The sequence below is a fragment of the Molothrus ater genome, chromosome 3, assembly GCF_012460135.2.
Source record: "Molothrus ater isolate BHLD 08-10-18 breed brown headed cowbird chromosome 3, BPBGC_Mater_1.1, whole genome shotgun sequence".
Lineage (NCBI taxonomy): Eukaryota > Metazoa > Chordata > Aves > Passeriformes > Icteridae > Molothrus > Molothrus ater.
Genome location: NC_050480.2, coordinates 52,004,879 through 52,032,764, shown reverse-complemented (window position 1 = coordinate 52,032,764; position 27,886 = coordinate 52,004,879). Strand labels below are relative to the sequence as shown.

Genomic DNA, 27,886 nt, shown 5'->3' with positions numbered 1-27,886 from the left:
TGGGTCACTGACTTTGGTCACAGTGTCCCACAGTTGATCAGGCACCTTGGATCCTGAGGTCTCAAAAACCATTTTAGGAGACCATTTGTCCTTTCTACTATCCCACTGGCTTGTGGATGTGGTGTAGGGGGTATGGAACACTCACAGTATCCCTTCAGTTTTTGCCCGAACCTGGACTATTCCTGCTGTGAAGTGACTGCCATTATCTGATTGCATTGATTTTGGTTTAGGAAGGAAACTGAATTATAATTTTAATCCTTTCACAGTACTTTCCCCTGTAGATCATGCCACTGCTTTAGCCTGCACTTGACTTGACACTATTTGTACGCCTATCAGCACATATTATTTTGCTCCTGATTAATTAAAAGGACCAATGCAGTCTACCTGCCAAATTTCCCTCAACTCCTTTCCCATCCTTAGGTGCAGGGGGAAATGTGCAGGGGTGTTCCTCCAGTTTGGGTGCAGCACTGGCTGCAGACAGAAATGACTGTTTCACAAGCCCTTCGGGTGAAAGGACATCCCCTACTTACCACCTCTCTTAACAGGTCTTTCATCCCAGAGTGGCTATGCTTCACATGCAGCCATTCCAACAAATATCTCCATTTCTCTTCTTATTCTGTTTCCTTTTCCTCAGCTAAGATAGCCAACTGAGTGACAGAGTCTACTTGGTCATTTAAGATGTGGGCTGGATGATCCCCCTTCTGATAGGCTGCTACCCATCCAACTGATACCATTTTGGATCTTGCACTTTTCAGAATTTCTCCCCATTTCTCTTTCTTTCATACCAGCAGTCTTTATACCTGTGTGTGCCAGTGGCTAATAGCCAGTCTGGGTCTGGATTAGAGGCTCCAGGGGGTGTGGTATCATCCCACCTTTGCAGGACTTGCCCTGCCCCTCTTCCTCCTTCCTTTAGTTGTTCTGAGCCAGTACTCACTTTCTCTGGTCTCTCACACCTACGTAAGCCTCAAACAGAACTCCAGCTCTTGTGCTCATGTTGCCTTCCTTGTGGCATAATTCATCACCCCTATGGAGACAGACTTTGTACTATATTCACATGCCAGGCTGAACAGGCTGCTCATATGAAACAAAAATTTCAGAGAGCCCAATACTTTATTTTCCTTTGTTCCTAAGGCAAAATGGCACAAATATTACCCTTCCACTTCCTCTGTAGACACACTCAAGGCTTTGAATTCAAGGAAGAAAACAGGCACCAGAAATTGTTTTTTACATTTCTTTGCACAGGAGCCTCCTAAGACTGACAGATTTGCAAAAATAGTACTGGGTTAAACATAAAATGAAGCAACATATAGAACAGAAAAGTCCCTCATTTGCAGCTTATCCTATCTAGAATCTGTAATGATTCTATCTGTCTGTAATGATTATCTATCTAGGGTCCAGTCATTATAGACCAAAGGAAACCTCAGATTTGTCAGAAGACCTTGGAACCTGGAAATATGGAATAGCTCACTTATTACAGTGAGAAGAAAGACTGCTGAACAAATACACAGTGGCAGAAAAAAATAAGGCTGAAAACAAACTGCTGTCTCCCCACTTATGGAGGTATTCCTTGAGTGTTTGTCCTCTGTCTCTGAAGCTTCAGAGGACACAAGCACAGCATGTGGCCCTGTCAAGGGAAAAGTTTTAAAGGACAAGTTGGGAAATGGATAGTTATTCAAAAGAGAAATCAAGTGGCTTTGTAAAAACACTACAAATGAAAGCAAAGAGAAACTAAGAAAGTAAAGCCAATAAAAAGAATTTTACAATTTGCACTTTTACATGAGTCCAACCAAGAAATGTTATGCAAACGAAGAATGAACCCAGTGGAACTTTATTTTCCTACACTATGTGTTTTTGGTTTTGGCTGGGCTGCACAGTTCAGTCATTTCCTGGATGGCTAATGACAAAGAAAAAAAAAACCCAACCCTTGTGACCCTGACACAATTTGTTGTAAGTACAATTAAAGGCAAGCTTTCTACCTATCTCCCAAGACACTTGTGGTTAACTGTGGGTATAAATATGTTGTTTGTGAACTTCTTTAAAAGTTAGAGGTATTTACATCTAGAAGAAAAGTGGTGTTAAAGGCAGACCACAGTAGGTACAACTTGGCATGGTACTGTCTTTAGGTAGGATTGAGAGCTAGCACAATACACCAAAGGGATTTGAAAAGCACCAGTGACAGGAATCCCAAGGAGTGGGGGAAAAAGCCCAGGGAAAACCACTCTCAGAAAACAGACTTCAGGGGGCAATTGTACCACTACTCACTAATTATCCCATCACCAGGCATCTTGTCATAACAGATGAGGGTAAAATCTAGAAGAGAGATTTTTGCATGGTTGAGTCAGTTATGGAAATAAAATTATGCTATAGTCTGGTCAAGTAACGAGGTAACTAGGAAACTGCAGCAAATGCCTACACATCTTTTCTTGGCATAAGATCACAGATCAGCATAATTGATGATCTACAGAAGGCTGATCAGCTTTCCTTTGACTCTACTATACAGAGAAACATGAAATAATAAAGCATGCCTGATTTTCTCTCCTTTGTATCACAGGTTTTTAAACCCATAAAAGTAAAACAGAAAAAATGAGGTAATTCTGGTCAGTTTAGACTCTGATTCAAACACAGCTGTTGATGCTACATGATATAAAATGTCTGTGGTAGAGTTTGTGATTTTCTAGGCAGCAATCTCTCTTTTGATATGTAACAAGATCAATTTTTATTCTTCCTATTTTTAATAAACACAGTCTTAAACAACCAGAAATGCCTGATTTATCTCTTCTTCCTTTTGTTCAGTACAAATTACAAGAAACATATTGATAAAACCAAAACACTAATTAAGCATAGAAACATGGCAACTTAATTATTTATGTCAAACAAGTAGAAAAAAAGTAGGGATAAGCTAAACCACTGGTGTAATGTCTGACTTTTAAGCATGTCTCACATCACTCTAGCAGTGTAAATTACTCTCATATATATCTCCTTTACACAGATAAAGGATGGCAAGTCCAAGTAATTATAGATGAAAATTGGTAATGAACTTCTAAAATGCCTATGCAAGCAATTTTCTTCAGTGGATGGTTCCTAGTCTCTTAGGCATTTGAATAGTATTGCAGGCTTATAATGAACTAAAAAAGGGCTAGGAAGTGTTGCCCATAGACTTTTTTGTGGCGTAAGGCTTTACTGCACAGAAAATTAATCTGCTGATTTCTGATTTGATTCTCTGAAGAGTCATGTTAAAAAAAGCAACAATAGGTAAATAGTAGCCATGATGTCCTTAGAAGAGGTTCATGTTTATTTCTCAACTCTCCTATGAAATATAGGTTGGCAATTCAATTTTATCAGAGTCCCTGAAGATACACAATGCGTATCACAACACTGGAGAGATGTGATTTGCTGCACAGATTTTTCAGGCTTTGATTTGTTTGCAAGATTTGCTTTGTTGTGAAGCCACAAAAGGAGATTATTTACCCTTGGGCTGTTCTTTCCCTCCTTTGGAAGGTGGGAAGAAGCTGGTGGTCAGACTTCCCAGATGGTTTGTATGTTTAGTTTCTCAGGAAGTCTTAAAAATTAAGAACTTGGTTACATTTTTTTTTTCTCACATCACTGTTTAACTTGCGAGTGGATACCCCTTTTCTCATCGTTTTTTCAGAACAAGTCATCTCAAGGGCTCCAGTAAGCAGGAAATACAGAACAAAATGTGGTGAATTGCTCTTGAAAAGCTGCAGTTATTAGGCTTTAAATGCTCCCCAAGTATTTGCATTATTGCCTAAACATGCCCTGTGTAAAACACTGAGCAATAAAAATAATTTAGATGTTAAGGTAACTGACAAGTACTTAAGCATGATCACTACTGTTACATTAGAAACCCAACAAAGATTTTATTCACATCTGCCTAGTTTTTATGTGTGAAGGTTCCCTTGTGTCACTACTGGAAACTGCTGAGAAGCTCCATGGAGAGCTAGGTGGGTGAGTCTCAAGGAAAGAAAGTTTGCATTTACAATTATTTTCTTTTTCTTTTTTCCTTTTTTTTTTCTGGAGTGAGGAAGCTGTTAAAAGAATATGAGAAACAAGGGAACTTTTAACTTTTTTTTTCTGCAGACACTCTGGTGTTTAATACCTTCCTTCTAATGAAAACCTCCATCATAGCAAAACTTCACTATTTTCTTCCACATAAATAGCTCTTTGGATGACAACATCTGCCTTAGATGTTTGCTACTTTTGGGCCCTGCACTCTTCCTATCTGTAATCCCACCAAAGCAGAGCCTGCAGTGAAATTCTCCAAGATCTTGAGAAGTTTCAAGGTCAGGAGCATTGCAGGAGTGGAGGAGCACACAGACAACAGTATGAGCTAAAACAGTGGCAGGAAAGAATCCCTGAATCCTGAGAGGTGTGAGAGACCCAAGGTGCTTTGATCCATGTGAAGGAGTACACTTCTAGAGTGAAAAAGGCACTTAAAATATTTAAACACAGACAAATAGTGGGAAGTTGTTCTCCTTTTTCACTTCTACTATCAACACAGGAAAAGCATCTGTTGCTACTCACAATCACAACTACTTCTAACTCCCTATCTCCCTTAAAAACACAAATGCAACATAAATCTCTGCACCCACAAAATGCCTATTTGCAAACTTGTCTATGGACAAATTTTCTACTAGCTGTATTACCTGATCCAGTCTCCTCTACCATTGCTGGAAAACTGCAGTCTGCTACCCCAACATGAATTGTGGCAGCTCCCAAAAGGCAGCCCAGCAAGTATAATAAGGGAAGGCTACCAGCTGGGTTTTTATTAAAGAAGTACCTGCAGTGTTTCACATATGTTTTGCCTTTTGTAACTTTGCAAAAGCATTCTACATGTATTGTGAAATTCCACATAAATGGTGAAATGAAATTCTAATGAAGCATCACTGAATATATGAAATTATAAGTGATAGATTGATATGTTAGCTGCTGTTAACTGACAGAAAGTGATCAGCTGTTGTGAAAGTACAGCTTTAAAGACCTCATACAACTTTCTAATAGTCCATGAAAAAAAATCTGCTTCTAGTGAATTTATTTTGAACTGCTGTACAATGAAATAAGAAAAAGAGAATTAAAGATTGATCCTGAATTACAATAAAAGCATTAACTTTAACAAAATGTTCACACATTTTTGCATTGCAGTCTAAGCTTGGAACTAGACTGACATAGATGACACTTCCATATAAAAACTCATGAAATTTTGGATTTTTAGCAGCTTTATTAGCTATGTAAAGACACTGAACACCTCTTGCCATTGAAAGTGATGTGCAATGTCCCAGCAAAGCAGGATCTGATCCAAAGAATATTTTTCTTTTTTTAAAAGACATGTCAATCCCACATTTTCAAATACCTTCTGTGTCCTTTTTAACATTACTAACAAAACCCCTTTTTTTCTACCTCCATTATTCTGTCAGCTCTGAATCCCTTGTGGAATTAACAAAGAGCAACCTGGACTTTTGCTTCTCTTCCTGCCCATGTGAAAATGTCTTACAGCCCAGATTCTCTCAGGTCATTATGGTGTAAAACATGCCACAGTCAGCACTTTCACTACTCCTGATGATGACATGTGGAGCAGAAAAAATCCAAATTGAATCCCAAGATGCTGCTGGTACAATACACATATAAAATTACTTGTACGATAAAGCTCCTATTGTAACATGGCTTTTTTATAACAAACCAAAAATTATTTCAGCAACACACTGTATATTCTGTTCCCTTACACCTGTGAAAAACAAGAGAGTAGTAAAATCATCTCTCCCATTTTCCCCTTTCTGCATAGTCTTTCATATAGTGATGGGAAAACCTTTCAGGAAGAAAACATTCAGTAAGTAACACTGTTCACCCAGTTAGCAAAGACATGCACAGATTAACACTGTACTTACCACTCCCACAGGGAAAGCTAGAACAGCCATCATCCAGTCACGGAGGGAAATGAGCTTTTTCAGTTGCCTCTCTTGCTCTTGACTGTCATTCCCTCTAGTGAGAAGACTGGACAGGTCAGTCAAGACGCAAATCCCAAAAAAGACAGCCTGGATAACCTGCACGGAAGGGAAACACACTCTTGAACACATCTTAATCTTTCTGTGTTCCTTCTCCCATTTCTTCTTCTCTTGAACAGAGAAGACCAGCCCTTCAGCAGAGGGCAGGTCAGACACAGGCATGCATGAGGAATATTGCCACAGAATTGACATGGGGAGTGGGAACACATCAGTCTCTTAAATATGGGTAGAGTTTATTCACATAAAAGCCACGTGTGCTTCAAAGTGGTGCATCTATAGGGGGAATCCATGTGAGTGGAAGGACCATCCCAGAGGTGGCTTTCACCCTCAGCTCAGATATGTGTTGCCTGCTGGGAACTGAACTGCAGCCACCCCTTCCTGTGTCACTCCATACAGCTCATCCCCAAAGCAATTGCCTCTGAGGCAGAAAAGTGAGAAATGCTCCCTGTGAGAAGAAGGAAAAGAAACAGAAAGGAGTGTTTCCTTCCCTTGTGACAGGAGGTCTCTCTTGGAGATTCTGCCTGTCCCAGACACTCCACCTAAAGGCAAAGGAAGTGCCTGAGACTTCCTGACAGACACAGCACATGGCCCAGGTGTCAGCAAATCTATCTCTACTTCATCTCAGGTAGTATGATAGAACGAGAAAGCTGCAGGAGTTATTCACTTTTCCTGATGGCAGTCTGTCATTTTTTTTTCAATTTTTCCTTTTTTGCATTTACGTATTTGTGTGCAATTTAAGATTATCTGCGATATTAAATCGTTAGTTTAATCACCTGAACCCACTGATTTGGTTCAAACTTGACTCAATCTTAATGTGATCACTGAGTTTTTCTCTCTTAATTGGCTTAGTAAAACTGTAATAAGTTAGCTCAGGAATGCTCTTGCCTGAGGACTTGCACATCCTTTCTAGTACAGTTCAGAGGAAGTGCATGCAGCTTGTTTACTCCCCAAACTGGAAGCCCAGGTCACAAACCCACACACATCAGGTAATCTCAGGTAAGAAATCAACAAAACATGGGCTTGGTTCCCAAATTAGACAGTGATTAGTCAAAAAACATAAACACATGTATGCTTAGAATTCATACTTCATGTATTTTAAAGCAAGCATGGAGTCCTAGTTTAGAAGTCTTACTGTAAACTAAGTGTTCCACTGACCAAGCAGAAGACTACCCATAAGAAATAAGAATAGCATATACCCAGATGCTGCAAAATACAATTTATTATCTGCATAGATCTTTGCAGCATTTACACTACAGTAAGGCATGTACATGCAGGCAGGAAGGATGGACGGAGAGAAATACCAAACAGATGTTGGCTACCAGGAAGAAATCCAGAGATTTGTAATGATTGGATGGATTAAAGTACACTTCCTTCCTCAATAATCTTTATATGACCCAAACACTTGTAAATTCTGGCTGTAAAGCTGTGAATGACAAACACTCAAATGGCCCCTGGATCTGCTTGCAATTCTGTTGCCGTTGCTTTCTCCTCTCCAGGCTGTAGCTACATAGAATTTGCTTGATAAATAGATGAAGCAACATTACAAAACATTCCCTGAAGCTGTGAGATGTGACAGACTACTAGTGCTAGAGCTGTATATTGCACTAGAAAAAGGTATTACTATTTCAAATGACTGCTTGGAAAAGTTACAATCTTCCACATAATTTTTGAAAAGCCTTTTAAATGTAAGTTGGGGCTTCTTGGAGCTACTAAGAACTCCTAATGCACTTTTTCATATTATTTGTTTGAAACAAGCACTTAGTAGAAAAAAAATCTTCCCATACTCAGCCCTGTTTTCCACCAAACAGATGGCCTATTTGGAGAGCTGAAATAGAAGAACTAATTATGCATTTGCTTGACTTATGAAGAGATATGATACCATCTACTATTCACTCAAGAGTGTGAATGCCAAACAAGACGGAGATGGGAAAAAAGTATAGCTAACAGTATGAGATCAATCTGGGTGTTAAAAAGTTTAGGCTGAGTACCAGGAAATATTTCCTAACAGTTAGCTCCGTCAGACCATGAAATAGTTTCTCAGAGGAAGTGGTGGAAGCCTCATGGCTTGAGTCACTCAAACCAATATTGGACAAAACACTCAATAATGTACTGCAGGGAACAGTATTATGCTGGCAGGGTTTGGAAGAGTGACTAATGGATTGTTTGCAGCTCTAACTACAATTCCCTGAAATGGTCCCTCTCCAAAGAAACACAGACTCAAACAATCACACACCCACTTTCCAAGGGAATTGAGATTGTACATCCACTAATCAATCACAAACAGAGCAACTTCCCTCCCTATTATCCTCTCATGAACACAGAGCTTCCAGAGAAAATGTAATGATATCATTGGGAATGAAATCCCAATTAGGAGTGACAACCCCTGAAGGGAAATACCCAAAGATTTCAGAGGGTAGGTATGAAGCAGACTACTCTACAAAAACATTAACAAATAAAAATCCATATAGGAAAGAGAAAATTACATCTTCATTGAGAACATTCAGAGCAAATGAAAAACTTGTACAATGTTCAAGGAGGAACAGTTACAGCTTAGTCATACAAATAATGTACATACATTCACTCCATTCATTCTACTTCCTTTCCTTTCTAGAATGCACAAGAAAACTTTTCTGACACCTATCAACACCTGGGATTAGAGTTAGGACCTCCAGAGCTGCATGAGTCTCAGCAACATTAATTAAACAGAATCAGTAATGATTTACATCCTTTGTGGGTCTGGCATAGGAAAAGCACAGCATGCAGCTACTGGTGTTTTTTGGTACAAAACAAAGTTTTAAAGCCCATGCTCCTCAGTATGAATGCTGTTTAACAAATATGAAAAAAGCACAGCAAGGAAATAGAAACTCCCTCTAAACAACGTTCTCCAAGGTGCCCTGGTGTTACCTCAGATTTCAAAAGAAAAAATTATTATGAAAATTTATTTTTATTATTTTGAAAATTTGCAAGTGGTAAATCTATACATGAAACATCCTCAAGCTGTTAAACAGCTGACTTTTTTCCCCCTTGGAAATGTAAGCAAGAATAGTATTTCAGAGGAAATACTTTCCATTTTTGCCTCTAACTAGAGCTTGAAGGAAAACAGTGATTTAGAAAATGACAAATTTGACAGAAAACAGACAGAGCTTCCCTATACTATGTAAGGGTATAGATAGACAGTATGGATAGAATCAGAAACTTATGAGCAGAGTATGCAATCCCAAGAAAATAACTGAACAGGTATAAAATACTGCTGATCCTTTTTCTCCTAGAAGCCTAAAGGGGCCACTGCTACTAGAGTTGATACTACAGTACCTTTAAACTGTGATCATGTAATGACAAGTAATAACAATGGCCATGTAAAGGATGTCAGTAAACAAAACTCAGAGCAGAGAAAACACTTGATAAGTTGCTGCAGGAGAAAAACAGCTATAAACATAAGATGAAACCAAGCAGCACAGAAACCACCTCAACAGTGAGATGTGTTGAACTACATGGAATAAACTAATTGTGTCTATCTACTAAAAGAAAAGAAAAACTTGCTTCAGTAGGACAGTTTTTTCACAAGGACTGCAGCTAATGACCTCCTCATACTACCCCTAATTTGACTTCTTAGAGTCAAACAGAAAGCCTATTTCCTCATAAATCTATTTCCAGGGCATGGAGACTCCCTTCTCCCCCATGCCATGAAGCTCCATGGTGTGGACAAGATCTCCTGAGATTATGAAAATTCTGTTACTAGTCTTAACAAGGCAGAAAATCCCTCATTAAATTCACTGAATCTGGAATTTCATTCTCTTTCAAGTTCACTCTCATAATCAGAAGCACTCCTTGAGCTCTGGGCAGAACTGGAAAAGTCTCTGCAAGCACTAATACCATCCAAGGGTAATTATTCCTCTACCTACCTGTGATTATGAAAAATCACTGTCCTTAAAAACAGCTATCATCTTAGAGATTAACACCACTTACTTCATGTGACCTTCTATGAAATAAGGCTTCAGTCTAGGCTGGCAAAAAGACAGCACTGCCAGAATAAAACATGGGAGCAACATTCACAAAATCCGCAAGAAGTAACAAAAAGCACTAAGTAACCAAACATAACCCACATGATAAGATGACTAATTCACAGAAGGCTGTCAGGGAAGCCTTACTGATCCATGGGGGCAGGAGTGGCAGGGGGCAGTCAGGGCACATCCCATCCCCAGCCAGGAGCCAGGCAGCCAGTGGCACAGGGGCAGTCCCAGCCTCAGGGCATCAGGCATCCCCTTTGGGACAGGCCACCCAGCTCACAGGTGGGGGGACAGGCATAACCTGACCCATCAAACCACTCAGGCTTGAGACACATATTGTATTTCCACAAGAAGATGGAAGTTCAGCTCTACCAGCATGCAAAATCAAACTGCTGAAAGTTGTAGTTTTTCTTGTATTTCAGATTTTACAATCTGTCAAATAAAGAACATGGTCTGATTTTCCTCTTCAAACAATGGAAAATTATTTATAACCTTGGAGTATCTAATACTGCTCACTGTCACCTTAGCTTTAATTTCTCCAGCCTCTAGACACCCTCACTTGCTGTAACAAATGAACTATGCTTCAAGCAATTAAGATGACTGTTTCAAGTGGTGTTGAGTATTTGGGCTGTTTGCAGGCACCTGTGAACAGGCTGCATCCTTAACAACAGCTCGGTTACCTGTATTTGCAACATATGGAGGAAGTTCAGGATGAGAGATGGAGAATAACAAGGTATTTTTAATAGAAAATGCTTCAAATGAAGTCATGGGTTGTAGCTGCTTAATAAATGTTACTGTTCTTCATTGTATGGAACTGCTGATTGCTCTTGCCCATTGCCATTCCACCACTACTCACAGGCACACTGCTTTATTCTTCTCATTTCTCCTCTTCTTGCTGTATCTTTGTCAGTTATGACAGCAAGCAGAAGCTGGACAACATTACAACATGTAATTTTTCTATCAGAGATGCCAGAGACTTCAGATAAGAAAAAGGTAGATCTTTGTGTCTACAGACAAATGAAAGAGAGACAAAGAAAAAAATGCAAGAACCAAGAGCCTTTTAAATACTAAAATACACTGTAATACATCCAACCACTAAAACTACAATTAATTAGGGTGCAAGAACCATGAAAAAGCCAGTGTGCTACTCAGAATCATTATTTCTGTGCAAGGAATAGGGAAAAGTACTCGTATTTCAAAGGTCAGAAGTAAAAAAGAAGCATCACCCCAGAAGATTCATTGACAGTAAGCTGAGGCAAACAGGCAAGCTTATATCGCATCTTCTTCCATACCAGCTGCAAGTGCCGTGGTTGTTTTAGGTTGCTTTGTTTCTTAAGCAGGTTTCAACATCATAGGTCACTTCAATACGGAAAGGGATGAGCCCCTGGCCCATCAAAAGCCAGTAGTCTCAGAAAACAAATACATCATATACAGAAGAAAAGTAACAGACAAGGCAACAAAAACAGAGTAAGCCAAAGGAATAGTTAACACAAATGCCATCTATTTTACTTTGAGTTGTTTACTGGTTAGGAACCTTAAAGTATTTCTCCTATCCCTCCTTTCTCTTTTATTTACACAAATTAGAACTAAAAACTACACTAGTAAAACATGACACTTCTATCAGAAGAGACATTAGAACCTCAGTAACTGGATAAAGGGACAGCCTTATAAATGTCCAGCACTGTCCTCATCCAAGCTAATGACTCATGTCTCCCTTTGCAGCCTTCGGGGGGGGGACGGCTCTTGTACCCAGCATGTTGCATATGAAGACTAGTCCTTAGTAGGAAATTTAACTTCATTTTCATGGTTTAGTCATAAGATATGAATCAGCTTATAAAACATGCCTAATCCCTTACCGCATTATGTAAATTCAGGGACTCCTTTGACTACAATCCTTTATATTCGACATAACCTCCTGTGGTCTCTTTCTTTGAAGCCCACCGGCATTGTCCAAATATAACCAAAGATGGGATTTTAAACCACTGAAATTATATAGATATACAAAAGAATAAAATCTACTAAGACATGAATATGCATAGAAGAAAAAATTGTTTGACTCTTGGGTCTAGTTTTTATAGGTACTACACTGTTCAACTCCTAGTGATTAAGCACGTATTATGAAGGTGTGGAACGGGGACCAAGCATGTAAGATAACAAGATCTTGTGTTTCCATGACAAGAGATGCCTTTTAAAATTATGTCTGTTGGAATGCAAGATGTGTTTTAATCTGGACAGACAAAAAAGCAACTCAACAGGCTCTTCCTTTCTCTTTTCATCTTCCCTCCTCTTAACCCAGGAAAATCCCTTACTCTGTTACTCTTACTGGAAAGGTTAACTTAGACCATTCAGTTTTAGCATGATTCCTGACTGTCTCATAAAATTTCCAAAAATATGCAGCACAGTTCTTGGAGAAATAATGTATTTGTGCTAACATAGTTTTAAAGCAGTTTTTATAATACTTTAAGTACTTCTGTAAGGACAAATATTCCTTACTACAGCAAATTAAACAGAAATTCGGTACACTAGCAAAAAAATTTGGAAATGTTATAGTCTTTGACATCAACAGAAGCATCTTTATTCTTTTTACATGGGTGCAATACCACCAGCAAAAAAAAAAAAAAAATCCATAGTGGACAACTGAGGAATTAATTTTAAAGTGCTACTCTATCTCAGCTGAGTTGCATAGATGACATTTCTAACATGATCTCAGCATGACAGAGTGTATGCCATCTGGCTCAGAAGTGCTAACAGCCTGCAATCCACTGCACATATCCAATGAAGAGATGGAATGGACAATGTACTAAAGAAATATGAATAAAAATTTGAACAGATGCTGAGAAAGTACTACATTTTCTCAAATCCTTTGCAACTATATCAGCTGTGTCATTCCTCTCCCACATCATGTCAGTCTTTTTCTTAGATGTTCATATATGTTACTTTGATCTTGGCTAATACACTCAAAGAAGCATGAAGCTCATTGTTGCAGTACTTAAGAAATTATTATTCTATTTTTATCTGTATCTTTTTAATTGTTTTGACTAAACTCATTTTCTAATAATCCCCATCTTCTTCCTTGCTCTCGTACACTGTCTATAGAAAAGCTGCCATTACTACTTATTGTATCCTGCTTATAAGGCAGTCTAATTTCATTAAATTTATATAATCCATTCAGCAAACATGTATAATACAGTTTATTCAGAATAGATTATGATTTTATTAAGTTATATATTTTATGTTTTTCTTTAGTAAAGCTTAATCTTATTAGGATTATACACTGCTCAGAAGGTTATGTCATTATTTTGTCATAAATGATCATTTTACACATTTTAGCACGATTGGTACACTCTCTGCAGTTGTGCTCTTGCAGTTAAGGCAGGAAAAGCAGCCCTCTAGACAATGTTTGGCACAGCTAGCTAAGAAGGTAAGACTTGTTCTACAGCTGTCTGTGCTAAAATGAGCTTTAGGATAGGGTTTCCCATGGCTGGAAAGCCCCAAGCAGTTTGTAAATTAACTACCCCCAAAAAGAAAGTGCATTTTATTAAGCACAAAACTTTATTTAAAAAATGATTTGCTCAAAACCCCAGAAACTTCTGCCTTGCACCAAATTTTTCATGTTTAGAAATACAGTTTGAATACCACTACAGGGAAGCAATTTTGACTAATCAAAGAGTAACTGATTTTGCTTTTAATTTCTTCCATTTTTAATGAATAAGGTAATAGCTACCTTCTAAACTCCTGAATTTAGATAAGGCCATTACAAATGTATCTCAGCAACATGGGGACAGAGCTGGAAATGCAAATGAGAAAGTCACTACAATCTTCTGAGACACAGCAACCTCAGTGCTATCCTACTGTAGCTTAGGAAATAAAAGGTTTTAAAGGTTTGTTTCCTGAGCACTGTGAAAATAGTAATGAATGATTCCACACATCAGTCCAGAAAGACAGGCTTTACATGATATCCATCTAAGTTGGGCAATTCTCCTTCTCTCCAAGGAAGGTAAGGGAAGGAGACACTGAGGGCTTTATCTCACTTCGTCATTCATCCAACAATACACAAATAAGTCAGTTGCAAACTCATATTGTGGAAAACATCTCAAATCTCTGATCAGGCTCATCTTCAGCTTTTGCTTAAACTCTTCTTCCTTTGCACACTGCTGCAGCAGCTGAAGCTTAACTTATGACAGGTAAAGTATATTCATAAATAAAGTTATTACTAAGATAAGGATTTTCTGCAATTTAGACCACAGCAAAGGTTGCTATTCAAGCTCCACTGGAAGAAAAGACAGGACATAATTTTGAACGTAATTATAAAGCATGTGGTTCAATGAAAGGTGATCTAACATGTTATACTGTCCTCATAAACAAGACTGTTCTTTACACAGCACTTCAAGCAAGACACTCTTCTAAAGAGTTGCATTTTGGGAGAAAAAAAAAATCTCATTATCTCACATCTCTAAAGAAACCATGGGAAAACCCCTGATATAAACTAACTGCATTTAAATTAAAAATACAAGCGGGGGGGGGGGGGGGGGGGGTCAAGCGTTCACTAGGTGTGTGGCATTCCAACCACAGATGATAACACTTCCCTGCTTTCATTGTCTTTCTTATGAATCAATCTCAGAGGAAATGAAGGATTTGTTTCCTGACTGTTGTTGGTGAAAGCAAGGCAGGGGGAAATGAGCTGGCCAAGGCAGCAAGGCACCCCAGGGGTGAACTCAGGTGTCCTGACCCCTAGGTAGTTCTCCAGGCTTGTATCAAGGTTATTTTCCACATACCTACACTCACTCTTATAGAAACAGCCATTTCCAATGCACACACATTTCATTCCTTTCAAATGCAGCCATACTTCTGTATGTATGTACTAATAGTGTAAATCCAAATATTTCTCCTCTTATGTAGCTCACAGTGATCAGAGTTTTCAAAGACCTTCTTTAGTGCACTATGTCTTTAATAGTTAGATACTATAATTTGGACCAGCTGATCTATTTCTGCCAAAAAACTAGAGTTACCAAGGTCTCTAATACCTTTGGAGATCTTCTTGTCCCATTATACCACTCCCAACTTCACTGCTCTTACATCATATTTCATACAGCAAATATTGATTTTGAACAACACTAGGGGTGAATATGTATTTTTAATTTTTCCTCTTGTTTTGCTCTATATGAGTAAGTTTGATGTGCTGCAATGTCAACATGGTGTACACTTGGCTTCTCAGCATGCCTGTAGAGCAGATCAAAGAGTAGAAGAAGCACAACAACCTCATCTGCTACCTGGAAACTGTCTTTGGAGAGAGTGGTCTGAAAAAAAAAATCAGCATGGAACCATATCTTGCCTTATTTGCTCATGAACAGACACAGCTCAAACCTGTCCCACTCTTTCTTATTGTAACCAACATTTTCTTGAGTTTCCAAACTAACCTTTTAGACATACCTGTTTATTGTACTTCTAGCTTACTCACTACTTTACATTTCATTTGCAAAAGAAAAAAGAGATTAACTATATGGAAGTTTAAATTTACATCCCCTTACATATTAGGGGAAGCCACTTTATGACAACTACCTGATATCAAACCAGATTCCAAACCCATGAGATTTAGATATTCTCCATCAGCAATGAATGTATTTTTCAGTCAGTAAGCACTTCAAGTTCAACAATAGGCTGCCCTTTCTTCTCGAAGAAACAGAAGGCTCAAACAACACCGGTTGTAGCAGGTAAGAAAGTAGCAAATCACTCCAGTAAAGAAACCCTTGCTGAAGCCTAGTTCTGGTAACAGTGAGCAAGGTGTTTTTGATTTTCCATGGCAGGAAAAGCACTTTGTAGTAGCTTGTAAATATGGCAGCCTGGCATGAAAAAAAAAAAAAAGGCATTTGTGCCTACCAAAGAACACAGCCTACTAGTCAGCGGATCAGGACACACCAGGAAACGCCCAAGCATCAACTGGCCACTGCAAAACTCTTGGTCCTTCCAACATTCCTGCCTCCATGCTCCAGGTGGGTACAGGCACGTGCGCTCCAAATTAGCACAGCAGCTGTAATTGTAATGCAGCTGGGGACAAGGGCTGTGCCCCTGCACATGCTGGGTATGCTGAGTCACCAGAGGAACTCCCTGGGCAGTCCCGGGAACTCCCCAGCTAGTTTCTGTGCAGATGAGATAATTGATTGATAGCTACTGGAACCCGCCCCGGGCAGTCCCAGCTCCACCAGAGGTCTGAGGCATCGATAAAAGAACTCCACAGGCAGTCCCAGTACATGTTAACGAGATAATCAACTGCGTGTCAGAGACTGGGGAGGCAGGGAGTTCCCAGCAGCCCTGGGAACAACCCAGGCAGGTCCTGCTTTGCTCATATGATGTAAACGGTGAACTAATGGACACTATTTATCTATTGAGATATGTATATCATTGAACCAGACAACCTTTTGCACACAGATGAGATGATTTTAACTAGAAACTCATCATGTATACACTGCAGTGTTGACAAGGGGCTGCAGGGCAGCTGAAGCAAACCAGAGGTTGCGGGGGTTCTCATCCAAATGAGCTGAAAATGCTGCTGCTACGAGGATACTTGTGATGGAGTCTCCTATCATCACCTGGTGAGAAACTGGCCTTACTGTCACAACAGTGACAACAGCAACACAACATTGTTAGCTAACATGTAAACCAATGTGTGTGTAACATAAACCAGAACAGTTTCTTAAGAAAATGAGTCTACCACCACATAAACTGGCCACAGTGAAATGCCACACAGATTTAAAACATTATCCTAGAGTATAAGAACATTGGTCCAAGTAAAAGTATCTGGTGTTACTGTCTGATTTTATATAAGGTACCTCTAATTCCAGCTTGCAGAATACATACTCTTTTCCCAAGACACTTTGTAAATAAATACTTTACAGCATTCTGCCCAGTTCTTCACAATACAAAAAAACAGCTGGTTACCCAGATAATTTTTATAAATGTTGGAGGCTTTTAGGCCATGCCCAATTGTTTATAATCTGGCAGAAGCCCATTGCAGCACCAGGCCCAGACACCCCTGCAATAGAACAAGAACCTCTCCAGTCCAGGCCACCTGTAACCACTCAACAAGAAACTTCCCACCGGAGTCCCGGAGCAGAGCTGCTGAGCAGCCCCTATCAGCATGCCCATCTTGAGACATTCCTTTCTGACTAACAGCAAGACTGGGTCACATTCAACCTCTAGCTGTGAATCAGCCAGGAATCCTGGTTCAGAGATGTGTTACAAATTTTATATGAAACAGCCTGACCAGGGCATTGGATCCTTCTTTCCATGTCATGAAATCAAGGCCAACTACTCAATGCAGAGTTGAGCTGAGTCCACCTGGACTTTGAGCACCATAAGGGGCTGTTCTGTTTACACTCAGCAAAGCTAGGTTTGGATTATGCCTGTACCCACCTGGAGGTTCAGGTGCAACACTGCACGGGGTTTTTAGATACCTGGCTAAAGTGGAAAGCACAGCTCTCACACAACACTAATTTCCAAGGAGCAGACCATAAAGTGAGATGAAAATAAAGCAAAAATGAACTGGATATAGTAAGGTAAAGAAGTATGTTTGGAATCCCAACCTCTCCTGCAAGGCACATACCTGCAGAATTTAAGTAACCTCAGTCAATTTCTTGTGTGAGATGAGCACTCACAGCTCACTTGACAACCAAGAAGGGCTTTACGAGTCCAGCTTTTAACTTTTGGGACTACTGCTGTAACATACAGTGGAAAGAAAAGACAAATTCTCCGTATCAACTTTTATACAGTATCAGAGTATATTACTTGCTAACAAATGCACCTTCTACACCCATTTCAATCAAATTGAGCTTAAAGAATAATTCCTGTCTTCAAGAAGATACATATTACTGACAATGTCAAAGAGTATTATGCCCACCTTTCCTGATAAGTTGTGCTAGTTTAGGAGAGAGCCCACAGATGTCTTTGGAACTCATACTGAGGTTCCAGCCCTGTGCCTGTATTTCACTATAAAAACTATCTGCTAAAACACTTTATGTGGAGCAAGAAATAGGAATCAGAAACAAGGACTACTTCCTCCTGTCCCAACCTTCCCCACACAACATGCAACATTGGACAGCAGTACTCTAAGTACAGCTCTTTGTGAATGCTGTCTACCATCTTGCCACTAAAGTAATTGTTTTCTTGGGGCGAAAACCAATATATTTTAGAAGTCTCACTGCAGAGCTCATAAATATCACATTTCTTCACGCATTACTGAAACATCAAGGAAAACACATGCTGGAGATGTTTTTCAAGTTCTTGAGTTTTGTTCTTCCCACTCCACTGAAGGGAAGAAGCACGTGTGAACAGCTGGCCATACCCAAAGTTTGCTGTCAAGATTAGCCATTTTACTTCTTTATTTCTATTTATAAACACAGTTAGGTATTACAAGAGCCAGACTATTTAGCCATGAAGACTGTCAAAACAGATAATGTACTGTGTCTCACTGAATTACAGACTGGCTGGGTGCCTAGCCTATTGACTGCAAAAGTCCACTCCATTACAGCTCCAGCAATGTCTTCTATCTACTTCAAAAAGGTTTTTAAAAGCAGACAACTGTGAAATGACTATATGGATCATACAATTTTTTTTTTTTACTCCTTCTGTTGGTTACCTGCAATTATTGACTACTAGTTCTGATGCCAACTCAGGAAGAGTTATACTTTACCAGAAAATCTAACTGATGACCTTCAGTAAGAGATACCACTCAGCAGTAATCTCCCACAGTATCCACACAGATGTGTGTTCACTTACTCTGCTGGAATTAGTGCTCTGATAAATTGTTTTCCTTATGTGTTTAGGGAACACATGTGCAGCCACAGTGTGATCAAAATTAGTATTACATTTCAAGGAACCGAGTCCTTGGTGTAGTAGCAGTTACAATACAGTGATAGCTCTTATGAGAACCATGAAATTTTGTTTGACTCACTGCAGGCATTGCTTGTATCTGCTTCCAAAATATGCAAAATAGATAACTAAAAAAACAAAGGTAATAGCACCAACAAGTATGGCAAATTGAATACAGGCAAATATCTTCTTTTGAGTGGAAAACACTGAAACAAAACAATAACCCAGAAAATACACATGGACTCCAGGTTGGAATACCACAGCTTGCCTTTATATGAAATTGTATTATCTTTCAGAGGAAAATACAACTTAAATACTGGTTTGATTTATAACATGCTTGATATTCAATCATCAACTTGCATACATGCAGTGATGTAAAAGCACATTGTGCTTCCCTGCAAAGGGCTTTCTTCTCAAGAAGCAGGGTTTATCCAGCTATGAAGATAGGCAAAACGTGTACTTCATCTAAAAGCAAAACATTATATAGTATTGAAATAAAGTAGTATTATAATTAATATAAAACTACTACTTCAGGAATTTCCTGTCTATAATTACAACACCTGTATTAATGCCAAGGTCAGCACGTTATTCCATAGTCAATTTGAAAAATAAGCACAAAATATCTACAGCAGAAATGGTCATATTTTAACCAAGTGTTTATTAACCTTGTATGGTAAAAGGATAACTGTCATATCATCATGTCCATATTTTAAATGTATTTAGCTGAAAAAAAATAATCAATCGGCATATCACAGTATTACTATGGCATTATGATTGCTTCTCTCCAGAAATTTTCCTACCCTTATTTTGTTTTTTGTCATTACCACTTCCCAGGTTTTCAGACTGAAGATGGAGAAAGTATTAGAGGGACTCTTGCCTCTCTAAACAACTCAAGAAATCAGAGAAGGAACCTGAAAGGATCTCATGTACTTCAGTTCTAGGTTTGCTTTCCATTAATAGCCCTCAGTAAATTAGAAATTATTTTGCTGCTAAATACAGAGACAGCCAGCTTCAGATAGGAGTTTTTCTTTGGTGTTTTCAGACTGTTATAATCTTTTGAAGAAACTTGAAACTGATCAAAGAGATTATCTGTTTATTTCTTATGCAGCTCTTATTTAAATTATTCTTAATGTCATATGGAAAGGATGCTTTACATGGAACTGTCATAAACCAGCCTAAATGGTATCAATGCACATTACTCAGGAGTGTAAACTGAGTGTAAACATCCATATATTGTAATATTTCTCTCGAGCTATGATTTTTTAAAAACCAACAGAAAATCATGAAGCAGAGACCAATAAATTGCTAACTATATTTAATGAAATCTCAAAAACAATTAAGTCCGCTTCCCCAATTTTAATTTCTTTATTCTTATTAATGGTAATCTTTTAAAAGAACTAATAAAATAGATTTTTCATATATAATTTTTTCATAGGCCATCATATTTATTTAGATCAAAAAGAGGAGTAAGATTTACAACAGAGATGTTCCCTATCAATGGCTATTTCGTAAGAAGGCAAAATAGTACATCTGTTAACTGCACTGTTGCATAATAGCACAGGAAGAGCAACCAAGAGCAAAGCAGACAAATCCACAGCAATTTACTGTTTTGTAACCCAAACCAACACTTTAAATTCAGCTTGAAAAAAATACAGGAAACACTACTGTAGCTGGACAAAACAAAAAAAAAGGCAATTTCCTTGTGGTATGATATACTTAGTAAGCAGACTGCAACATTTTGCACTACTTGCCATTTTTGGATAAAGCTTCTGGTGAAGGAAACTGCAGAGAATAAGGCCTAAGGCATTGATGCCATGCGAACATTACAAAAACGTGACACTGAACACAACCGCCTAGTCAACCCCAGGCAGAAAAAAGGACTACTGAGTTCAGGAAGGTAACCAGACTTGTAAGGGCCAAAACCAAGTAACAAAATGGCAATCACTTCCCCTAAAAAATGAAATCTTGGTTTTTGCTATACTCCTTATATTTTGTTGTACTAGAAAACCGTAACTAAAATGGTGCATTTATTTTATTTCTGTTAGATAAGTATCATGACTGGTGATAGGCTGGAATATGCTAAATATCTCCAAGCAGAATCCTGGACAATTCTGAACTAAATAAATGATCTTAACTTCAGATGTGTTGCGAATGCAAAGAAAAACTTAAAATAACACATTATGTATTTAAATGATACACTAAAAAACTATATGTTTTCTGTTGTAAGTAAAAACAGATTTAGTATTTCTTTTCACCATGCTCTACAAGATTTTAAAGGTAGTAGATATTATCCTCCCACACCTCATTGTTATTCGCAGGTGAGTAGGAGGAAAACCAGTTTTCCTACTTTCTAACTCCCAGCTGGTTTCTCACTGAATTGATTTTTCTTCATTCTGTGTGAATGAAATAGTTACTGAACTAACCTAATGAATAACAAGAAATACTTTCTCTGTATCTGCAGAGGAGAGCAGTATTGTCAAAAAAGCAATTAATACTGAAGGAAACTCTAACTCTGGTCCTTAACCATTACCTTTAAATAGTTCTGCGGTGTGGTTCCTGTTAAAAACTTCAATAGCACAGTCTCCATCTAGATTTAACAGGAACTACTGAAAAATCTGGATGTGTAGTACATGCTTATAAAAGTACCTGAAATGATGCTGTACTAGGATACATGATGGATTATGAGCGTGTTACACTATCACACATCCATCAAACAGGATCATCACCGGTGAGATCCTTAGCAGACAATGGGATTGAGCAATTCTGTACAACACAACAGATGTGTTGTACAGAACAAGAGATGGATGTGTAACTGAAGAAGAGTGGAGGTTTCCAAGTCAGAACTGAGGTGGATGAAGTCCTAGGCAACCTCGGTCAGTGTTGAACATAATCTAAGGGATTGGACTAGATGACCTCAGTAGCTTCCCTTCCAACCCGAGTGATCCTATGGTAACATTACATCTGGGGCTTCATGTAAGGAAAGTGTTTAGCTGCATCAAGGATTGTGAAATCTCTTAATTGTTAATTGAGATATGAAATTCTCATATCTCTTGAATGACTCCAGCTGATCAAAACATTTTAAATACTTCTGAACTATTCTTGCAATCTACTGAAGGAATTTTCCTATGGTCATTACAGGTTTAAGCTTCACATGAGGATTCTGGTGAACCGACACGGGTAAGACTTCAAACATGTTACTCAGAGGGAAAAAATAAAAGAGTCAAGGGACACAGACCAACTAAAGATTTGAGTGTAAAGTTGTATACTAGACTATCATTAACTAAGATGTAATCAGTAGCGCCTGGTTGCTATTTTATATGCTTACATAGAAACAATCAAAAAATTCAAACCCTACCAAGTTGTCACCCATGTAAATCTGGAAATCATTCTGCAATTGCAACATCTGCACTTGACAGGTTCAACTCATCCATTAGAATAAAGAAGTTATCTGTGCATGTTTAGGCATGTACCTTACTGATTCTTTCATTGCCATTTTCTGTCTAAACAGGTCAGGAAGTTTTTACATACACACATACCAGAACTGCCTTTTAAGTCTATAGTGACTGTTCAAAATCTGTTTCTATCTCCGTGAAACTGAAAGACATTAAAACAAATAGCTTAGTCTTTTCTATGTGATTTTACAGTCCACTGTTTTTCAATCATACAAAGAATTCTTACTCATACCATGTCAAATTTCTGGTTTACATTAAAGGGATGCTATCCATTCATTTGTGAGGTCTTCATTATAGATCCTGGATCTACCTTGCTGGTGTCAGCAGCAAACTAACACCAATTCAGCTTTTAACCAAGATACCCAATGTTGATAAAAAAGCTATCACTTCAGTATCAGCCAGGCAAGTTGCATATGAAATGCAGCACTAATGTAATTTCTTGAAAAAGCTTATTAAAGTTTTGCAGGTAGTCTTTCCAATAACTAATAGTATGTTATGAAAGTGCTTATCAACTGGGAGAATAAGGATTTGAATTCCCATAGGTGGTTGCTCATATCTGTGTGCAATATAGACAAGACAATAACAAACTAGTATGAAATTATCTTTTCACTTAGTTGAGTCCTTTGTCAATTAAAATATAAGAGGCAAAATACAGATGTAACCAAAGTTTTTATTTTCTCCGTTGCTGGAACCAAAAGCTTCAGTTTGTCTTGGGACACTGGAGTCTTCCAGTTTAATACCTTGGACATGTACACTCCTCAAAAGGAGTATGCCATTCCTCACCTTTGATCCTGAAAACTGGAACTAGAACCCTGAACCTTAATGCTTGTAATAGGGGACTATGTTTTAGATTAGTGCTGAAGAGTATTGAAAATAGATGTTTACATTATTGCTGAGCAGTGCTTGCACCAAGTCCAGGCTTTTTCTGCCTTTCACACTGCCCCACCAGTGAGGAAGCTGGGGGTGAACATGAAGTTGGGAGGAGACACAGATGGGACAGCCGATCCCAAGACACCAAAGGGATATCTCATAGCATATGGTATCATGTTCCTTACATAAACTGGTGGGAAAAAGAAGGAAGAGGGGAATGTTTGGAGTGATGGCATCTGTCTGCTAGAGTAACCGTGATGTGTGACAGAGCCCTGCTTTCCTGAAGATGGCTGAACACCTGCCTGCCCAGGCAAAGTGGCAAACAAACTCATTTTCCTTTGCTTGTGTGCATAGCTTTTGCTTTTCCTATTGAACTGCCTTTACCTCAACCCACAGGTTTTCTCCCTTTTACTCTCCTGATTCTCACCCCCATCCCACCACAGGGGGATGAGCAAGGGCTGCATATGGTGCTCTGTTGCTGGCCAGGGTTAAATCATGACTACTCTACTACTGCTGGTGGTTACTGAATTTTAACTTCAGCAAAGTTTCTGAAAAAAAGCTATTTTTTCTAAGCATTTGGAGAATGAAAGCATAGAAAAAGTCTACATGAAGGACTTTTAGATAAGCCGCACTGAAGGGCCATAACCAATCCCTCTACATACTGTCAGGCAAAATTAAACTGCTGGTTTGTTTTTCTTTTATTAATTTCTTCCCTGATGTTCAGAACATTTGATAAAATATCCTACATATTAAGGCAACAAATATTCGCTAATGTAGTAAAAAAATACTGTATTACTGATTTGTCTGAAGAAACTGTGAAGAAGAATTACAGCTAGTATTTCAGAAGAAATTTAACATGTAACATTTACAGGTAGGACTTTAAACTGATAAAGAAACCTACTAGAATTCATAGCCCAAGGTACAAAGCAGTGGAAAATAATATTTTACCTGAACACATCATCCAGGGAAGTAACAATAGCTACTTTTATTGTCAATTTTATAGATTAAGTGAAGCCCAGAGAATTTACTCGTTCTGATGACATCTTACAGCTCAGGACATTCTGGAAGAAGACAGTCAAAACTCTTGATTGACCGAGACTCATTAAATAATCCTTTTGACCTTGATAGAAGTCAGTTGGCAGAAATTCTTTACAATTAGATTATCTCCCTCTCCTATAGACATCTTTTGAATGCTCATATTTAAATATAGACATGCACACTTCTAAATAAACACCACTTACATCTGTCTCTTGCTGATAAAGCAATGCACAGATGATAATTCTATCATGGAAAAAAAAAGTATTTTCAGTTACAGACCTTGACAAGGAGCTCAAAAATTTAAATGAGTGCTTCAGTTTGCCTGCTCACCAGATTAAACAGGTATTTCTAAATGGTGTCTGCTTCATGGAAGAAAGAAAATTAGACTGACTCTGGATAAAGGCCATGTCTTGAACTTTCCATTTCCTCTATGTCTACATACAAATTGAAGACAAGATGCAAGCACTACCAGATGATAACGATGTGTACTTGTATTGCTAAGGTTTACATGGCAACACAAGGTGCAAACTAGAAGCCTTAAAACTGGATGAAGAATGCAAAGAAACTCTAGCAGTAAAAAAGTTACATCCTCATTTGGAAAAGAGTAGAAAAATAAAACAAGCCTAATTTTCAAAGTAAAATTGTTAGAAGCAGATCTGGACTATGATTAAGAGAATATAAACACCTAAAATCCTTTTGCTGCCGTGATTGTTTACTACTAATTAAGCAGATAATTTTTTCACACTCCATTTGCAGCAGCATCTTCTGTTTGAAGTGTTGTGAAGATGTTGTGTTTGTCCAACACAAACACTTGTAAATTTCACTTTTTGATGGTTCTACACTTTGATCAATTCAGTGTCTTTCATGACTTCAAGAAAATTGGATTTTAGAGACTTATAAAATTTCCTGAGAACTGGCCATATGAAACATTTGATGACCTCTAACTTTGGCTCTTTACACAGTTGTCCATGTCACAGTTGAGGTGAGAAAACTAAAGCTGTGGAAAATCATAGCGAGGATAAATACCAACGTTGCTTCCTTTTGTGGCTATGGTTCTTTATAAAATACTTGGACATACCTCATGAATGGCAAAGGTCTGAAGCACAGTTTATTCAAAGACCAACAAGAAAATGAAGAGGGAAGGAAGGATGTTTATAATAGAAGTCTGATAGCTGTAAGCTTAAAGCTCAAATAAGATTAATGACTTGGGATGTAGACTTTCAACTGATAAAAATTTGGAAGTCACTGTCATATGATTACAGATTAAAATGGCAGCCACTCTTAAGATCAGGTGTATCTGGAAACCATTCACTACATTAACTGGCATTCTGCAGAGGTAGATACCCCTTATCTGAGTGTAAGAGCAAAGGCTCTTAGGACAGCACAGGAGTAAGAGCACCTTACCAAGCACTAGCACAAAGTAAAACACCTGACACTAAAACTGACTCTCTGATTCTAGAAGTAATTAGGATTTATGCCTTCTTGATATTCTTTTAACAGAAAACTCTAGATCTTCAGACTTTCTTTTTAGATCATTTGCTTTAAGTCAAAGAGCTTTTTGGGCCACATAGCTCAAAGAGATACTCAGGAATTATTCAGAGAATACTGATTTCAAGCTCTGGGATGGGAACGCAAAAAATGTATACATAATAAAACATGCTTAGAAAATATTCTTGTGGGGAAAAGGAAAGAACCCTGAACCCTTATTCTCCCCACAGAAAAGTGTTAATTAATGAGATAACTGAAAGCTGTAAACAAAAATCTAAAGTAAACATAAAACCCAAAGGAGGTTCTGAATTAACTTGACCCTATCCACTTCACTACATAAATGCAATGCTTTTTGTTGTGTATGGCACAACCTCCCCTTTTATAATCCTAAGGACATATAGTCTCTCTTATGAATCACTAAACCTTTTGGCTAGGGCTGGCATTGCCTTTTGTCCTGAAAAGAGGGGGTGCACTCCACAGCCATGAAAGCTGAATCTCCTCCCAGGCTGCCCCAGCTCAGCACCACAGGTTGCCTTTCCAAGCAGGGGGAGAAGGGCAGGCACCCAGGAACCAAGCAGCAGGCCACCTGTAGGCAAGGCTTGGCTGGAAGGCCTCAGCAATCTGCCCCCAGCTGCCCCCCTTTCCCCATGAGGAAGAGGGTGAGCTGCACACCACTGCCTTCAGCCAGGTCTCACCTGCAGCCACCCCTGAGCATTACTGCCAACCAGCGACTACAGCAGCAACAAAACACGGCCCTGACACCCAAATGCCAGTCATACATAGGCTTAACCATTTACATAACCACGGACTACGAAATACACTAATAAATAAGGGCACACACGAAATTCAAGATCAGAAAGGCTGACAGGGCAATGCATTCCTCCCCAAAGCATGCACACAGCTGCCTCAGCCCAGATCCATTTGAAGATGGATCCTTCAGGCAGAAGGGCCTGAAATCAGGGACTGATCCATGGAGATCCAGGAAATACAGATGATATGTCTTTGCAATCTCTTTCACTGCAAATCACTGATCCTTTATGAATTTTCAAACAAGTAAAGAATATCGGGAGAGAAAAATTGTCCAGCACAGTGAAGCAATAATCCACAGACATGAAACACATTCCGCGTTTCTCTCCTCATTCAACTCCACAGCTACAAGAAGACAGTAGCGCAGTAAACAAGCCTCCTCCTCCTCAACACACTTCAACTCATTCTTCCCACACACAGCTGCCACTATCATGCATATTTCAAAGCCTCCATCTGGGCTTGACAACTGTACCTTCCTTTCTTCCAGCCAACAGAAATACACGTCCTACTCAAACCGGCATGGATGATACTGCGCTGTTTATTTCAAAAAAGAAGCTGTTCCACAAGTAGGTCATGTGGGTGGAAGCCTCCATGCTAACCTACATGTTTGCTGTGTAGGTTAGAGCTGAGCTACCCTACATTCATTTTTCCCTCTTTCCAGCTAGAAATTGTCTTCAGGCAGCATGTGAGGACTCGTGGTACTTGTCCAGGCTGCTGAATGCCTGGTTCTTCTGCATAAACACCTACTGTTCACACAAGGATTAACTTCACAGTATACACCCAGCAGGTTAAACATTTCCCAGAGATTCTTCATTTATGCCACATATGGTGCACAGTGCAGGTACACCTCCTTCTGTCCAGAAATATGTCCATCATTCCAACAGCTGTTGCAGACTGAGGATGTCCTGAACTCAGCATGCACACAGGCAAATCTTCAGTCTACAGCCCGCATCTTTTTTCTCTTAAGGTCAACTTGCCCTGCTGGAGCTATGCCTCTTGAAGTGCTGCTGCAGCAATCACCCACTCTGCACCCACAGCAGCAGCCTACGTTCTACCATTTAAATAGCTGTGTCTCTTCCTTCCTCCCTCATCTGCAGCCTGTACTCAGATCACCCTTCCTGTACCATCAAATGCACTCGCCTACATCCAGCATGTAAACATGCAGCCTGCCTCTCCAGTCTCTTGCTCTGCAGTGCCTGGGTAGGCATAGGCTGAAGACAGTGCCTCTTGCAACACCAAGTAGGGCCAAAGCTACCCCAGGGCTGTGGTTCTTATCTTGGACAGCAGAAGAAGGTGGGGCCAAAGTGGAGTTGGGTTGCTCCTGATCCACCAAGGGGGAAGC

The 27,886-nt window shown here is 39.0% G+C and overlaps 1 protein-coding gene across 1 annotated transcript in view; it reads right to left on the bottom strand.

The window, feature by feature from the left end:
* The window catches only part of AIG1 (androgen induced 1), a 124,674-nt gene that overhangs the window by 82,170 nt on the left and 14,618 nt on the right, over nucleotides 1-27,886 (bottom strand). Inside the window, exon 2 of the mRNA XM_036380875.2 lies at nucleotides 5,901-6,056. Coding sequence (XP_036236768.1) covers nucleotides 5,901-6,056 — 156 coding nt within the window. The remainder of the gene's footprint in view (nucleotides 1-5,900; nucleotides 6,057-27,886) is intronic.